General features: G+C 36.0%; 2 protein-coding genes across 2 annotated transcripts; both read right to left on the bottom strand.

Annotated features, from left to right (window-relative positions):
- Positions 1-887: 887 nt before the first annotated feature.
- On the bottom strand, positions 888-4,741 carry LOC120074428 (NADPH-dependent aldo-keto reductase, chloroplastic-like). The gene is made up of 6 exons (XM_039027545.1): positions 4,625-4,741; positions 3,761-3,811; positions 3,339-3,415; positions 3,106-3,193; positions 2,745-3,020; positions 888-1,418 (listed from the first exon to the last, which is right to left on the bottom strand). Exons 1-6 carry the CDS (start codon positions 4,739-4,741, stop codon positions 1,086-1,088), a joined length of 942 nt encoding a protein of 313 aa, XP_038883473.1. The 3' UTR covers positions 888-1,085.
- A 9,295-nt stretch (positions 4,742-14,036) lies between these two features.
- On the bottom strand, positions 14,037-16,308 carry LOC120072852 (NADPH-dependent aldo-keto reductase, chloroplastic-like). The gene is made up of 7 exons (XM_039025372.1): positions 16,111-16,308; positions 15,898-15,948; positions 15,524-15,600; positions 15,213-15,300; positions 14,743-15,018; positions 14,388-14,639; positions 14,037-14,280 (listed from the first exon to the last, which is right to left on the bottom strand). Exons 1-7 carry the CDS (start codon positions 16,228-16,230, stop codon positions 14,197-14,199), a joined length of 948 nt encoding a protein of 315 aa, XP_038881300.1. The 5' UTR covers positions 16,231-16,308; the 3' UTR covers positions 14,037-14,196.
- Between the last annotated feature and the right edge of the window lie 352 nt (positions 16,309-16,660).

The raw sequence follows: 16,660 nt of genomic DNA, 5'->3' as shown, positions 1-16,660 counted from the left end.
CATTGGACGATGTATCACATGTATGATAGAACTATAATCATTACTTTCTCCTAGAATAAAATTATCAATATAGATATCGAGATTTCAATTTTATGGATATATATATGTATATTTCGATGCACATTTTTGGAAATAAAAAAATTTATAAAAATATGTAATTAAGTTGTTTTTACTTCCAAACTTAGCTATGAGTATTGTAAAAGATACTATAAAAGATACTAGAGATATCAATGAATATTTAATATCAATGGCAAACCTCCCAATTTACGAATATATCCATGGAATATATCAACATATAGACGGATATTTTCAACTTTCGTCCAATCAAATAAAACATTCCATGAATATTTGGGTATGAGTTGCTATGAGTTGAAATATGAATTCAACTCATTGTTTGGTAGGCCAATTTTGTATGTCACCAATATTTTACATCCATATCCACCAAAAAAGCACTCAACCCTTATCACTACCGATGCCCGTCCCCATTGCCACTTCAGCCATGATTCCGAGGGCCAACTCCAACCATATCTGACCACCACCATAGCAGCCAATTCCTAAGACCTTTGACAGTGGTTAGCTCCACCAACTTCAATGACCATTATTTTAAATTACATGAGACAAAAGGAAGTTGTCAAACATACCTATTAGATAGAAGATTTGGATGGATGTTTATGTAATTTTTTTATGTCTAAGTGAATTGCCCATTTGTTGGCCCTTATCATATATAATTTTTTTTTTATTATTATATAGCTGAGCTAGAGAAGGTAGCATTTGTTACATAATTTTTATCTAAATCATGTAACATGACTATTAATAGGTTCATTATAGTAAAATTACACCCAAAAAGGCTAATTAATTCATATTTATTTTTATTTAAGACGGTGGGTCCCATAACTTTTCTAATGTGGGATCCTTAACAAGAACGACAACGAACTTAAAAGGCTAAAAAGAAAAGAAATTATTATTACAAAGCACACTGGGGATGAATATGAAAATGGGGTCCTAAAAAAAGAACGTAGTATACAAGTTCAAAGAATAGTTATCAAGTTTATCATTTCTTCAATATTTGATATTTCATACTGATATCAAATTTCACCATCCCAAAGCTCTTGGATACTTTTGTAAGGGCTTTGAGTTTCATGAACTGCAAATTCCCCTCGAAGAAGACGCTGCTGATGAATTTGAGAGAATTTTGAAAAGAGCTCAGGAGGAATGGACCAATCAAATAAGCTAAGATTTTGAATGATCCTTGATTCATTTACACTCTTTGGAAGCACACTATGGCCACTTTGAATGCCCCATCGAAGGGCTACTTGTGCTGGTGATTTGTTAAGTTTCTCAGCAATTTCTATGAGTATTGGCTCCTTCAAGATTTCACCTTTCACCCAGCTCCCTGGAGATCCCAATGGAGAATATGCCTGCCACTCATTTCTCTAGTACTTTAGTTAACACTTTAAAGATTATGTGGATATGACACTTGGGCATCGAACAATGATTAAAATATTTGTCGATACGTTAATATACCATAAATTAAAGGGTTTGACATCGATATTAACTGATATCTCCAATATCTTTTATATATATCCACAATATATATAAAAAGATCAGGTATTAATGATCTAAATATGAAGATTTACATTAATAACAAGATAAATAATTTAGTGCCAAAGTTGAGCTTGATTTAGTAGTATTGGCATGCATTCTAATCTAAGAGATGAGGTCAGATATTCAATCCATCCCCCACCATGCAGTTGTTGAACTAAAATATAACTTAGTTTGAAAGTGGAAAAAAAATAATTTTAATTATTAAGACCTCGTTTGGTAATTTTTTGGTTTTTAATATTTAAAAATTAATCCTATAACGTCCCCTCATATCTTTAAATTTCTTGTTTTCTTATCTACCTTATACCAATATCCAAATTATTCTAAAAATTAAAAAAAGTAGTTTTTAAAAAATATGTTTTTGTTTTTAGAATTTGTTTAAGAATTCAACTCTTCTAGGGGCTGTTTGGAGGCTCGTAATGGAATGAGTTTGTAATGAAATGTAATCCAAAACTCATCTTTAGAATGAGCGCTTTGGGATCCAATTTGTAATACCAAACTCATTTGTAATACCAAACTCATTTCATTCACATGGTTTTCAACCCAACCCTCTTTTCCACCGTTTTCACGCTTCACGATCCATTTTCGCTTCACCTTCGATTCCTCACGTATTCCGACACTCCTCTAATTCCTAATAATCATAATTACATTTCAACCTCTCAAACAACTCCTATAGTTTTATACTTTATTTCTCTAAAGCAAACCCCAATCAAGAGTAGAGTACAAAAACCAAATGGCTATCAGGTCTATTTAATTGATACACATAATTTTTTCATAAATATTTGATCTCTCTAATTTGAGAAAATTTTCAATTTCCTTCGTATAGATTTAGAAGATTCAATTTAGTCCCTATAGTTTGAGTTTTAATTTCAATTTTATTTCAATGATTTAATCTGTTTCAATTTATTCCTTATGACCCTCATTTGTATTTCTCCTGTAATGTTTTTCTTCTTTTGAGCTCTCCTTGTATGAACTCTGTTGTTTCTTTTGAGCTTTTATGGAATACAATATGGAGTGTGACGAGAATGCTATGAATGTGTCAACATCAGAACTTTCAATTATCTCTACGTAAATTTGTGCACCCGTAGCTATTCCAGTTTGCAAAAAGCACTTAATAAATATATGCGTAAAGAAAACTGTACCGAAAGGTGAACACCAGTGGATTTGCACAAGTTATGAAGGGCAGGTTGCTGCCAAACTGGGTGGCATTCAACTTGGTTAACAGCAGGTGGAACTTTTGCAGTTTTTAGCAAATCTTGGAGCTTTTTTGTTGAGAAGTTGCTCACACCAATAGCCCTTGCTTGCCCTGATGCATACAACCCCTCCATCGCGTTCCACGTTTCCGCTATACACAACGGTTCCATCACCTCCGGAGCGAACCCTCTCGACCCAGGTTTCGTCCTGAACGGCCAATGTATCTATATAATAAACATGTCATGTCAATATTTCATTCGTCGGTGAGTCGTCAAAAGAAAATAAGAATAGGGTAAGAAAGGCACTTACAAGGTAGAGATCAATGTAATCAAGTTGAAGGTCTTCTAAGCTCTTGCTCAATGCTTTGCACACATCTTCAGGTGCTTGATCACTACACCTGTTTAGGTCCACCCCAAATTACTAATTAATTTTAATTTTATACTATTAATTTTGATCTAAAGTATTGTTTTTTTTTTCCTAATATAAAAAATATTCATTTGACAAATTAAGGGGAAAAAATAAGGGTAATTTTGATGGGATACCAAAGTTTAGAAGTGATGAACATCTCACTTCGTTGGACTACACCTGTTGAAAATAGCTCCTTTAATGCTATTCCTACCTGCAAGAGAGTGAATTTTATATGTTCAATAGAACTCAGAATTTTCAATGTTGTATCCAACAGAATTATGATCAAGATTTTTAATATTAAAAGACATTTGCTAATTTTACCGTTCGTAGACTAAATTTTTAATTTTAGGAATTAGATTCTGTTTCCTCATAAACAAATAAAAATGTTCATGACTCCATCAATGATTAGACCATGATAGATCGTGATAGATTTCTATCATTGACACTGATAGATGTCTATCGCGATTTATTGTAGTCTATCACGGTCTATCATTGATAAATAGTAAAAATTTACTATATTCATAAATAAGTTGACTCATAAGAGAGAAAAAAAGACCTCTTTTTCGTTATCATAGACATGAGCACAATCAATATGCCTATAACCAACCTGCACAGAGAAAGGGAGAGTTAGAAAAATTATTTTCTCCTAATAAAGGTGGGAGAGAGTGAGTCAATTAGAATATAGTTGAGTACATATGATATGACATGTATTATTATTTCAGTTTTATAAACTTGAATAACTCAATTTTTTTGAATTAAAAGAATAAATAAGTAAAATTGAGGGAGAGATGACAACTATTTTTTGGAAAATTACCAAAGTTTTACCCTTAAACAACAGTTTTCACTTTGAATTCTCAACTTTAACGAATTTGTGACCCTAGAGTCAACACTTTGTTCTACGTTCTATTCAAATTTCACTAATTTTTCTTACCAATTTGAACAAAGAGTAATATAAAAATTTTACTCACCAACTTCAATTAATAATATAAGTATTGTACAGATTTAAGTTTGACTAATACACAAATAAATTATTGAATAAGTTTGTCAAAAATCATAAATTTTAACAAATATTTAGCTCTAGTGACATTTTCTTTGAATTTTTTTCTTTGTACCGTACATATGTGTTATATACCTGGAAGGAAATTATTTTTAACAAATATTCAAAGAAAACCTTATTAAAAGGTAAGAATTGCAACATTTTTCTTTCAAGTCTAAAATTAGGATTATTGTAAGTATTATGACCCAACTGTGTCCCTGAGTTGTATTTTGTGTTGATTAATGAGATTGATGTGAGGAGGAAATTAGAGGAAGAAAAGTGGAGGCCGAGCATAAATCAAAGTGAATGGTATACTATCAATCTCGAAGTAAGATGTTCGATTCTTCATGTACATACGTCAAAGAAAAAAAATAAAAGAGAAACCTTGACGGCGGTTTTGACAGCTTCCCCAACGATGCCGGGAGGGGCTTTCCAAGTTCCGAGGCCCACCGCGGGAATTCTTGCTCCGGTATTCAGATCAAAATGCAAAACTTTCTCCATTTTTGTTCCCAAGACCAAAATCAAACACTTTGAAAGACACCTTAATTTTCCAACGTTATTTATTCTCAAAGTTTATGGTCCCAAATAACAGATTAAGCAAAGGTGGGGAAACAGAAAGAGTATATATTGAATGGAGAAAATTAGGTTTCCTTTTCCTTTGGTCTCTCTTCGTCTTCCTTTGTCTATGAATTTTGTTTACGGTTCCCATTTTTCCATTCGAGTGAGTTGCGCCACAAAATCAGGATCCTTTTAAACAAAAGATTAATAAATTAATTTAACTTTTTTTTTAACCAAAACAACCTCAATTCGAAAAGCCATTCAATTTTTTTTAAAACGGGTGTAATATATTATCTCTACGGGCTTTGAATCTTTAACTTCTTGATCGAGATGATCATATGTTATAACTAGTTAGAATGTACTTATGTATTTACTATTATTTTTTGAAAAGTACAAAAGGGACACTTGCAGAAAGAGCAAAACAAATATATTGTTAATTAGACATGTAGTCCATATATTTGTTGTTTGAAAAAAAGGACAAAAACGAAGTCCAACTCACATATAAAAAATGTAAAATATCGCAAATGCCCTCAAAACTGATATACACTTTATATACTTAACTAATATACTTGGTATACTTGATAATGATGTGCTTGATTGATATATTTGATACACATGTCAATCATGCATTTGTTTATATTGCTAATAAATTTGATATACTTGATAATGATGAACTTGATTAATAAACTTCTAATAAATTTACCAATCATTTATTCTTTTATACTGTTTATAAACTTGATATACTTGATTGATATACTTGATAATGATACATGTTGAAGATTTGATGATTGTCTTTATATATTTCTAAGGAAATTTGTGGTGGTTTTGCAGTTGTCATAAATGAAGTTTTAACATCGGCCTCATACATGACTATTTCCTACATAATATTTTATTTTCCTAATCTGGATTTTATATGTGAAATATTTTTATTTTCGAATCTGAAAATTTGCAGAAGATGTATATTGTTGATATTTTTCTTATTTATGACGCAACTTTATTCTGACAAAAAGGAAATATTTTTCTGAAAATTCTTTCCTTAATTAGCCACGTTTATAAAAGGAGAATAATACCTCTCATTTAGGGTTGCTCCATGTGTTCATCATGGGAGAGTATTTTTCTTCTTGCTAACCAATTTGTACAACATGGTGTTTTAATCTTTGCTCACATTATTCTACTGTGAACCTGGTCTTAGGGGGAACCTATGACTTCATTCTCAAGAAGAATTTCTCTATCATAGAGAGGCCCTTAGATTTGTCAATGAAGGGAGTTTATTGAGTTACAAGGAAAATAATCAAGCAAAGAGGAGATTCACACATGGTCGAAAGCAGAAGTGTTCAATACTAATATTATCACACATTCACACTTAGGGGAATCTAAGTACAATTGATCGGGAGTCTCACATCTAGGAGAGGCCTAGGTGATTTTGGAGTTGGGCTCTAATTGAGTCACTGTAGTAGTTAGTATATTACAAATAAGTACTACGTTGTAATTGCTTAACTTTATAATATTTGTTAAAAATAAAAGAGTAGGGAAGAGAATAACAAAAACAGTTACGTGGAAACCCTAGTATAGGGAGAAAAACCACGATAGACACTAATTTTTATTATTGATTCTAATACACAAAGTACAAGAGAATAGGCCAAATAAATAGATTAGGGGGAAGCACCAGGGTGCACACAATTACTAAAATACCCCTAGGGTTACAAGCTGTTTTTTTCAACACTCCCCCTCAAGTTGGAGCGTAAATATCAATAAGATCCAACTTGCTGACACAATAATCAAAACTTTATCTCAATAACCCTTTTGTGAGCACATCTGCAATTTACTGATTTGAGGGAATATAAGGAACACATATACTTTCGTTGTCAAGTCTTTCCTTGATGAAGTGTTGTTCGATCTCAACGTGTTTTGTTTTGTCATGCTGAACAGGATTATTTGCAATACTTATTGCTGCCTTATTGTCACAAAATAGTTTCATTGGGAGCTCATTGTCTTGATGAAGATCTGACAACACTTTCATCAACCAGATTTCTTCACATATCCCTAAACTCATGGCCCGATACTCAACTTCTGCACTACTTCTGGCCACAACTCCCTGTTTCTTGCTCCTCCAGGTCATAAGATTACCCCAAACAAAAGTGCAATACCCTGATGTTGATTTTCTATCAACAACAGACCTGCCCAATCAGAATTAATGTAAGCTTCAATGCAGTGTTTATCAGACTTCTTGAACATTAACCCCTTACCTGGTGTACCTTTCAGATATCGTAGGATGCGTTCAACTTCTATCATGTGTTCTTCACAAGGAGCTTTCATAAACTGACTGACGACACTCACTGCATATGAAATATCAGGTCTTGTATGAGATAAGTATATCAATTTCCCAACTAACTGCTGATACCTTTCTTTATTGACCGGAACACTGTTACTAGTATTACTGAGCTTTGAATTATATTCAACTGGGGCGTCAGCAGGTTTGCACCCAGTCATTCCTGTTTCCGTTAAAAGATCAATCGTGTATTTTCGTTGGGACACTGAGATTCTATCCCTAAACCAGGCTACTTCCATTCCGAGAAATTATCTTAACTTCCCAAGTTCTTTAATTTCAAACTCTTTGGCCATCTTTGCTTTGAGTTTCACAATTTCATTATTATCATCATCAGAGAGCATAATATCGTCAACATACACAATGAGAATTGCTACCTTCCCTGAAGTTGACTTCTTTGTAAAAAGTGTATGATCTGAGTGCCCTTGGATATACCTTTGTCCTTTGACAAAGGTGGCAAATCTGTCAAACCAGGCTCTCGGAGATTGTTTCAACCCATATAGCGACTTTCTCAACCGGTAGACTCATTGTTTGAACTGATCTTCAAATCCGAGAGGAGGATTCATGTAGACTTCCTCCTCAAGTTCTCCACTGAGAAAGGAATTCTTTATATCTAGTTGATGCAGATACCAATCTTTGTTAACTGCAACTGATAGCAATACTTGGATAGTAGTTTAGCTACGAAAGAACATGTCTCAGAGTAATCTACCCCAAAGGTTTAAGTAAACTCTTTGGCAACTAACCTGGCCTTGTACCGATCAACAGTCCCATCTGACTTGTACTTTATAGTGAAAACCCATTTACACCCAACTGTCTTGTGCCCTTTAGGTAGGATCATCTGGTCCCATGTTCCATTTTTCTCCAAAGCTCTCATCTCCTCCATAATAGCAGCCTTCCAAACTTCAGTTCCCATTGCTTCCTATATGTTACTCGGTATCACCCCTGTATCTAAACTAGTGGTAAAGGCCCTAAATTCAGATGACAGGTTACTGTATGTCATGTAACTATGCATAGGGTACCTTGTACATGACCAAATACCTTTCCTCAGGGCTATTGGAAGATCAAGAGAAGCATCATATTCCTTCAAACTGTTAGAATTTTCACTATGATCACTGGTCTTCTCTTCCTGTTTCTCATCTTCAGAAATCACACCTTTTTCACCATTATCTTTAGTATCACTCACATTTTCTAGAGCTGTGTCTGAATCGTCATTCACTATCGTCTTCCCATCTGCTATAGTGGTGCCGTCAGCATCTTTTCCTCTTTTTTTCTTTCTACACTCGTTAGTACAAGTATCAATCTCATTAATTTCAGGAATAGATGTACCTGATGTCGGGTTTGACTCATGGACCAGAGTCGGAGATGCAACAGGTGACGTTGCTTCCTTTCTGAGATTCTTCCTATAGTATGTTATCCATAGGACTTGATTGGTAGGAAGGATAGGACCAACATGTTCCAGAATAGGGCCAGACTCTAAGGGAACAGTATATGTGGACCAGTTAGTCTCTTCACTAGAGGGTCCCCCTGAAGATGGCTAATAGGGAAGAAGGATTGATCCTCAAGGAAGGTGATATCCATGGAAGCAAAATATTTTCGAGAGGGTGGGTGGTAACATTTGTACCCACGCTGATGGAGTGGATACCCAACAAAGACGCATTTTTTAGCACGAGGGGTAAATTTCGTGTAGATTGGACCATGGGAATGAACAAAGGAAACATAGCTAAAAACTCGAAGTGGTACATCGGAGACTAAACGAGTCCTAGGGTAGGACTCTTTTAAACAGTTTAAGGGGTTTTGAAAATTGAGGACTCAGGAAGGCATTCGATTGATTATGTGAGCAGCAGTAAGGATGGCATCACCCCGTAGGTAAGACAGGAACGATGTGGATAGCATTAAGGACCTAGAAACTTCCACCAAGTGATAATTTTTCCTCTCGGCAACCCCATTTTATTGGGGAGTGTAGGCACATGAACTCTAGTGGATAATCCCTTTGGATGCAAGAAACTCCAGGAAGGAAGCGTTAAAGAATTCCCGCCCATTATCACTTCTCAAAATACCAATCCTGGCATTAAACTGGGTTTCTACAGTGACATAATATTGCTGGAATATAGAGAATACCTCGGACTTATCAATGAGAAGAAAGACCTAAGTAAGCCGAGTGTGATCGTCTATAAAAGTGACAAACCAGCGTTTCTCTGTGGAGGTTGTGGTTGGTGAGGGACCCCAAACATCACTGTGGACTAAGGTGAAGAGTTTGGATGGTTTATAGAGCTGGGAGTGGAAGGAGACACGATTCTGTTTGGCACGAATACACACTTCACACTTTAAAGAAGACACATTAATATTGCGAAGTAAATGTGGAAATAAGTATTTCATGTACTGAAAGTTCGGATGCCCTAAGCGGTAATGCCATAATAGAAAATCATTCTCAGAGGTAGAAAAATTTAAGGAGACAAGGCTAGTCCTATAATCATTCCCAAAGGAAGCATCATCAGTTAGGAAGTAGAGTCCCCTATCGTGCCGGGTAGTGCCAATCGTCATCCCCGAGCTTAGATCCTGAAATAAAACAGAGTCGGGTGAAAAAACTGCTTGAGAACTCAAATCTCTTGTAATCTTAATGATGGATAACAAATTATATGAAATTTTAGGAACATGCAAAACGTCCCGCAAAACCAAACCCTCAAACGGAGATAAATCCCCTTTTCCTGCAAGAGGTGTGAATAACCCATCTGCAATCCTAATTCATTTATTACCAGCACTTGGATAATATGAGAGAAACTGATCAGAGGTACCAGTAAGATGTTCCGTCGCTCATGAGTCAATGATCCAAGGTTTTTTACCGTTCACACTAACAAGACCAAAAGACTGTATATTGCCTGGCTGGGCGATAGTACTGATTATAATTGTACTCAGGCTGGTGGTACTGTCAACTGAGGAAAAACCATGCAAGATATTTGTATTGGGTAAAATAGGAAAAGAATTTACCAGGTTTTCATCTGGGTATTGTGTCGAGCCACCATGATTGGGTGCGACTGAAAAAGAAGCAAGATTTAGTTGGATCTCGATGTCGATCCCAGGGCTCCCCTAATAGTAGCAAGCTGTTACTGAAACATCTTGTTCTGTCGTTTAATCTGCAACTGCAACTGGGTAACTTGATCTTGGATTATATTTCCTTGGTCTTGGTGGTATGAAGAAGAATCTCCCCATCCAAACTCATCCATGATCGACGAAAACTGGCCCATTCAGTTGCTCATACTCAGCTGGAAAACACCCACACTTCTTCCATCTATCTTTTGGTGCGGCAGTGGCTGAGATGAGATGCCAGTCTGAGAGGAGAAGACCGGCGGCAACGGCAATAGATAGGAACTGCTGGGCGTGGTCGATCTGGACTGGTTAACACTAGGCTTCACAGATCTGGACTGGTCGGCGCTGGGCGTCACAGATCGGGGCTGGTCAGAGTTGTTCGGCAGTGTTTGAGAGCAACCAGATAGATCTCGACTTCGTTCGGTCGGTCGTTGGCCGTCTTTGTCTGCGCGCTTGGGCATCGCAGATCGAGGTTGGTCGGAGTCATTCGACAGTGTCTGAGAGCAGCCGGACAGATCTCGACTTCATTCGATCGATCGCTGGTCGTCTTCATCTACGCGCGACCGGATCAGATGGGTAACTGCTAGTTCGTTGGTCTTCGGTTGCTAGGTCTGGCGGTTGGTCATTCCATCTGCGAAGGAGTTGGCCGGCTATGGGTAAGGCGGCAGCGGTTGGTTTTTCCGAAAGTGGGAAAGAAAAGATTGGAAGTACCTGTCAATGGCTTGGATAATACTAGTTATATCTGGGTTATTGGTTTGGGATTCTCCTGTTGGATTTTCCTCAATGGTGGCCAGGGTTTCATTTCTATGCTCTGATACCATGTTAAAAATAAAAGAGTAAGGAAGAGAATAACAAAAACAGTTACGTGAAAACCCTAGTACAGGGAGAAAAACCACGATAGACACTGATTTTTATTATTGATTATAATACACAAAGTACAAGACAATATACCAAATAAATAGACTAGTGGGAAGCCTTAGGGTACACACAATTACTAAAATACCCCTAGGGTTACAAGCTTTTTTCTTCGACAATATTAGTGGATTATTTTTCCTTGGCACACTTTCCCTTCAGAGGTAAGTGGTTTATCGGCAAACTGGGTTACCAACTCCTATGCTTATTTACTTGTTTTTTTTTTTCTTGTTATTAGTATTTTGTTGTTATAGTGCTTGTCGATGCTTTTCGTTTAACATTCGTAATTCGAGGGATGAGTCAACCTATCGCTTTTTAATACATTTGAATGATATACTGTAGATAAACTTGATAATGATGCACTCGTTTATACTGCTGATGCACTTAACTGACATACTATTTATAAACTTGATAATGATGCAATCGTCATTTGACTAATATATTGTAGATAGACTTGATAATGATGCACTCATTTGTACTGCTAATGCATTTAACTGATATATTATTTATAAACTTGATAATGATGCAATTATTTATACTGTTAATACACTTGACTGATATACTATTGATAAACTTGATAATGATGCACTTGTTTATACTGACGAAAAACTTGACTAATATAATGTTGATAGATTTGATGACAATACACTGATTGATAGTGTTGATATACTTCATAATGATACATTGATTTATACTGTTGATATACCCGATAATGATACACTTGATATAAAATATATTAAGTTTAGATTTTTTTTTAAAAAAAAAATTAACTTCTTCTGCGCACTCAACAGACCTTACCCTAACATCTTTCCATCACCAATTAGCATTGGTTCACACCCATTTGTCGTCGGCCACCCATTTGCCTCTCCTGCCGCTTACCTCTATCGACTGGCACAACCTCAATGCACACCTGGTCATCGATTGTTGCTTTTCTCTCTATATATATCTTCATTTCTCTCTATCCATCAATCGACAACCATTTCATTTTACCAAGTTCAATGTTAGTCAGATTAGTCAATATTTCTATGTTTCAATGCAACAACAAGATGTTGTTTTGCCTCTTCCTCAGAGAAAGACGATCAAACAATTCCTAATCATGGAATTTCATTAAGTAGACGAGTAGAATACGAAGAACTTTCATCACTGCTGAATCAATACCCCCCCCCCCCCCCAAGTCAAATTGGTGCTTGTTGTTGCACGGAGACAGTTATACTAGGTGCTAAGAGAGGACCGATGGAAAGGACTTCCACGAGGAGTTGTATTCCCTCGGCCCAGGATTAAAAGGGCACTCCAATTCGAAGCGTGGGCTACTAAGGAAAGCCCCTTCCCATATCGAAAAGAGTCTACTCTTTCCTTTGTCCTTCCCCCCTCTTTTTGCCCTCTCACTAGTGATTACTCTCGATCTGAAGCACCCCTTTTTCATTCATAGAGAAATCCAATCATCAAAATCAATAAAAAGGCCATCATGGACCAAGATCCAAACAGATCAATCTTGTTGAGAGGTGAAGCACCTCTTTTTACACTATTTCGGAAACCCAAGGACTCAATCATATGGATATGTAAAAACCTGGTTTGGCCTTTTTTCTTGCAAAGCTTGGCTAAAAGCTTGATTTTCCTATAGACATTTAAATGTCAGGTCTGTAATCTAAATCGAGGGTTCGTACAAAGTATAAGCACTCCCACATTAGATGGAAGCGTACTTGATTTTCATCAATCCGCTCCATACAGACCCTACTTGAGGAACATAGTTCCTGTCCCAAAAAAGGACGAGCCTGATGCTCAAGCTTAAAGAATGTGCTCTAGGAAAGATCTGTCTTACTTGCCTATAGTTACTCTATAGTTTTGTATGGGCGATACCTCGACCAAAAAAGATGGCAACCAGTTCCGGGCCCCTTCTTTTTTTTAGAGTTTTTAGACTTAGAATAAGTTAGAAAAGAGAAAGAATAAAAATGGATTCAACCTCAGTCAAACTCGGACTCGGCGCCGGGTTCAAATTGAATTAATAAAAGAGTGAGAACAAAAATGTGATGGATAGGGCAACAAGCATATTCTGCAACTATAGGGAGTCCTTTACCAAGTAAGCTACGCACCTTGCTCTTCTCTTATAAGCAAGTAGCTTTGACTCCAGTTGGGAGTAAGGATCGAAGAAGGGTAATCACTCATTCTTTCAAGGAAAATATGGAATAAACAATAAATATAAATCTAGATTTGAAGTTCTTGCCATATTTGCTAAATAACAAATATGGGTGACACATCTACAAAATAACATATTCAAATTTTCATCCATTGCAAATATCCGATACAAAAAAGGATCAATAAGATGAGATAAAACATCCCTTCCTCATGTTTATAATATAATTATTTTTCCTTTTAATCAAACAAGACAAATCATAATGAGTTTCAGATGATTATACTTGAATAAGTGGATAAAATGCTAATTACCATGGAATTTGATCGAGAGAGGTTACTAATACTACAACCAATTAAGTTTACCTCACGTCTGGATATGCCTTTTCTAAGGAAATTTTTTTAGTACTTAGATTGATGTAAAAATTATATTTGGTTTGAAGTGAACAATAACATCATATCCATCTTGCTAGAACGATTAGAAATGAGATTGTGAGCAAAAATCATTTGTATCTATACATGGGTAAAACAGTGCCAGTAAAAGTTCAAATCTTTGCACTCTGCTTGATTGGTGTGTTTTATGTGCAAAACAGAGAAGTGCTTTCAAACATTTGAAAAGTCATTTGAAACAAGGCTTTGAAATGTTTTAAAAAGTCTGTTTTGGAGATGCACACTTAATCAGTCATTGTCTAAAAACAGAAGAAAGCATAACATACGCCATACTCAAACTTTAAGGCACCTTCAAACATACTCTAAAACTAGAGCACATCTAGAATGGGAAGAAACCAATTAACATAGAAGAAAACTGATCTAGATTTGAAATGAAACCTACAGCTTCAGAGTTCCAACAATGATTATTAATCAAACTTGAATTATTTTCATACAACCGTTACAACGAAACATAGACAAACAGGCTCTCTTTCGACCTTCCAACTGATAGCTGACAACTTTAGATCTCTCCATCCCACAATTCCTCAACAGTCCGGTACACGCAATTCTCATTCGTAAACATGGTTCCTCTAAGGATCCTTGCCTGTCCAAGTGAAGAACAGAGTTGATCTCATTACATTAACATAATAACAACTTCGTAGCTAGGACCAAAACTCCTGGAAAACAAACAATATAACTACATTTACTTACTTGATCGAACTCAGAAAACTTAGCAAACAAATCTTCGGGTATGGACCAATCGAAAATTTCGAAGTTCTCTTTGATCCTTGACTCGGTAGTACTTTTTGGAAGCACGCTATGACCCTTTTGTAGTCCCCAGCGAAGGGCAACTTGTGCAGGTGTCTTACCAAGATTATCGGCGATCTCTTTAATAATTGGATTTTGAAGAACATCACCACCCTTCAACCAAGTTGTCCCACGTGAACCCAATGGAGAGTATCCCTGAAATGGAGTCAAGTGTCAGCTATATATAGTTTCAAACTACTTAAAACCTGACCATAGTCCGAATTCATTAAGGAAAAATATTCAGGTTTTTTCTACTCACAGTTAGATGAACTCCTTTTGATTTGCAAAATTCACGTAATTTGTTCTGCTGCCATCCTGGGTGACACTCAACCTGATTGACAGCCGGAGGAACACGAGCGACCTCCAGCAAATCTCCAAGTTTCTTGGTGGAGAAATTGCTTACACCAATAGCTCGGGCTTTTCCAGAATCAAAGAGTGCTTCCATGGCTCTCCATGTACTCGGTATGTCTGGCACAACAAAGTTTTCAGGAGCAAAGCCAGTAGATCCATGTTTCAACCGTATTGGCCAATGGATCTATAACAAAGAACAAAGAAGTTATATTGTGTCACATTATAGAGTGCACCATCAATAAAGTATCCATTCGTAAATATACAAAATTGTTATCTTAACATGAAAAAGATAGACCGACACATTGCTAAGTGGACTGTTAACTAAAGCAAGTAGAAGCTTTCAATGACAATTTTTTAGTAAAGCCGTGCAACACATACAAGGTATAGATCAACATAATCAAGCTGCAAATCTTTCAAGGTTCTGTCAAGTGCTGTAGGAACGTCTTCCGGAGCATGATCAGTACACCTGCACATCATGACCCCATTAAGTCACTTGCAGTTCTCTTGTTTATCCTTTTATCATTCGGAATAAAAAAAAAAATGTTACAAGATTTAGGGTCAAAATAAGGCTACGGAATCTTAAGGAAATTCATATAAGCAGAAAAGTTAAATTTGTTGAATTGTTGCAAGTTCCCTAATAATGCACATGAATATTATGTAACCAGGGGAGCTAGAAATCTAGAACAAACCAGAGTTTAGAAGTGATCCACAAATCCTCACGCTTAACTACACCATCTTCAAAAAGCTTTTTGAGAACTGAACCAATCTGCCACAAACAATAACACATTATCAAACACCTTTCCCATAACCAAAATCCTAAAAGCTAATCTACAACCAAATTATACAATATCCCAATCTGGTAGCATCAGAAAGTGAACATAGTCTAATTGTAGCAATTCAGATTATATCCCACAACCTCAAAACAGCAAACAAATAAATAAAAGCGACACAAAAGGAATCCTCCGGAGACCAACATTAATAAGTCAGTCCCTAATTTGATACCCTTCTGAAATAATATAAAATGTAAACAAAAGCCATGCAAATTAGAGACCGATATAATTACCTCCTTCTCGTTGCCATAGATTTGAGCACAATCAATATGGCGATACCCAATCTGCAACAACAATAAACACTCAGTTGAGATAAAACTAACAAAAAAAATCATAATCCGCAACAAAATCCGAACAATATAATTAAATATGTACTCTATTTTAAGAAAATAAACTAAATATGAGTTAAGAAGAAATCAGAAAGAAGGAGAAGAATAGGGAAGAACCTTGACGGCGGCGGCAACGGCGTTACCGACGAGACCTTCAGGTGCTTGCCAAGTTCCGAGTCCGACGGAGGGGATCTTAGCTCCAGTATTCAACGGGAAAAAGGAGATTTGAGAAGCCATTTCAGAGCTGTAGAAAAGGAAGTTTGGAGTAATGATAATGAAACGGAAGGAAATGACAATTACGAATTGGGTTTTTTCTTCGCATTTTATAGAGCTCCGCTTGGTAACTGGTTGCAAGTAACGCTCACTTTTTTGTTCACTTTTTTAAAAAAAAAAAAAATTCTGAAAGAAAAAACAAAAACAAAAACAAAAACGCTACGTTTTTTGTTTTTTCAAAGGATTTTAACTTTTCGTATTATTTACTTATTTTCCTTTTTTCTTTCTTTTAAATATAAAATATAATCGTAACTTTTAGACCTCAAGAGAACATACGCCTGCGAAGTCGGTGGGAAGGAGTCGACAAAATAGTCAAAAAACCAAACTAAAACCATTTTTTTAGTATGAAAAAGGAATTTTTCAAAAATAGAAAAATAAGCTAATGGCAAAATTT

This window comes from Benincasa hispida, chromosome 3 (genome assembly GCF_009727055.1).
Source record: "Benincasa hispida cultivar B227 chromosome 3, ASM972705v1, whole genome shotgun sequence".
Classification (NCBI taxonomy): domain Eukaryota; kingdom Viridiplantae; phylum Streptophyta; class Magnoliopsida; order Cucurbitales; family Cucurbitaceae; genus Benincasa; species Benincasa hispida.
This window is presented reverse-complemented; position numbering and strand designations above follow the sequence as displayed.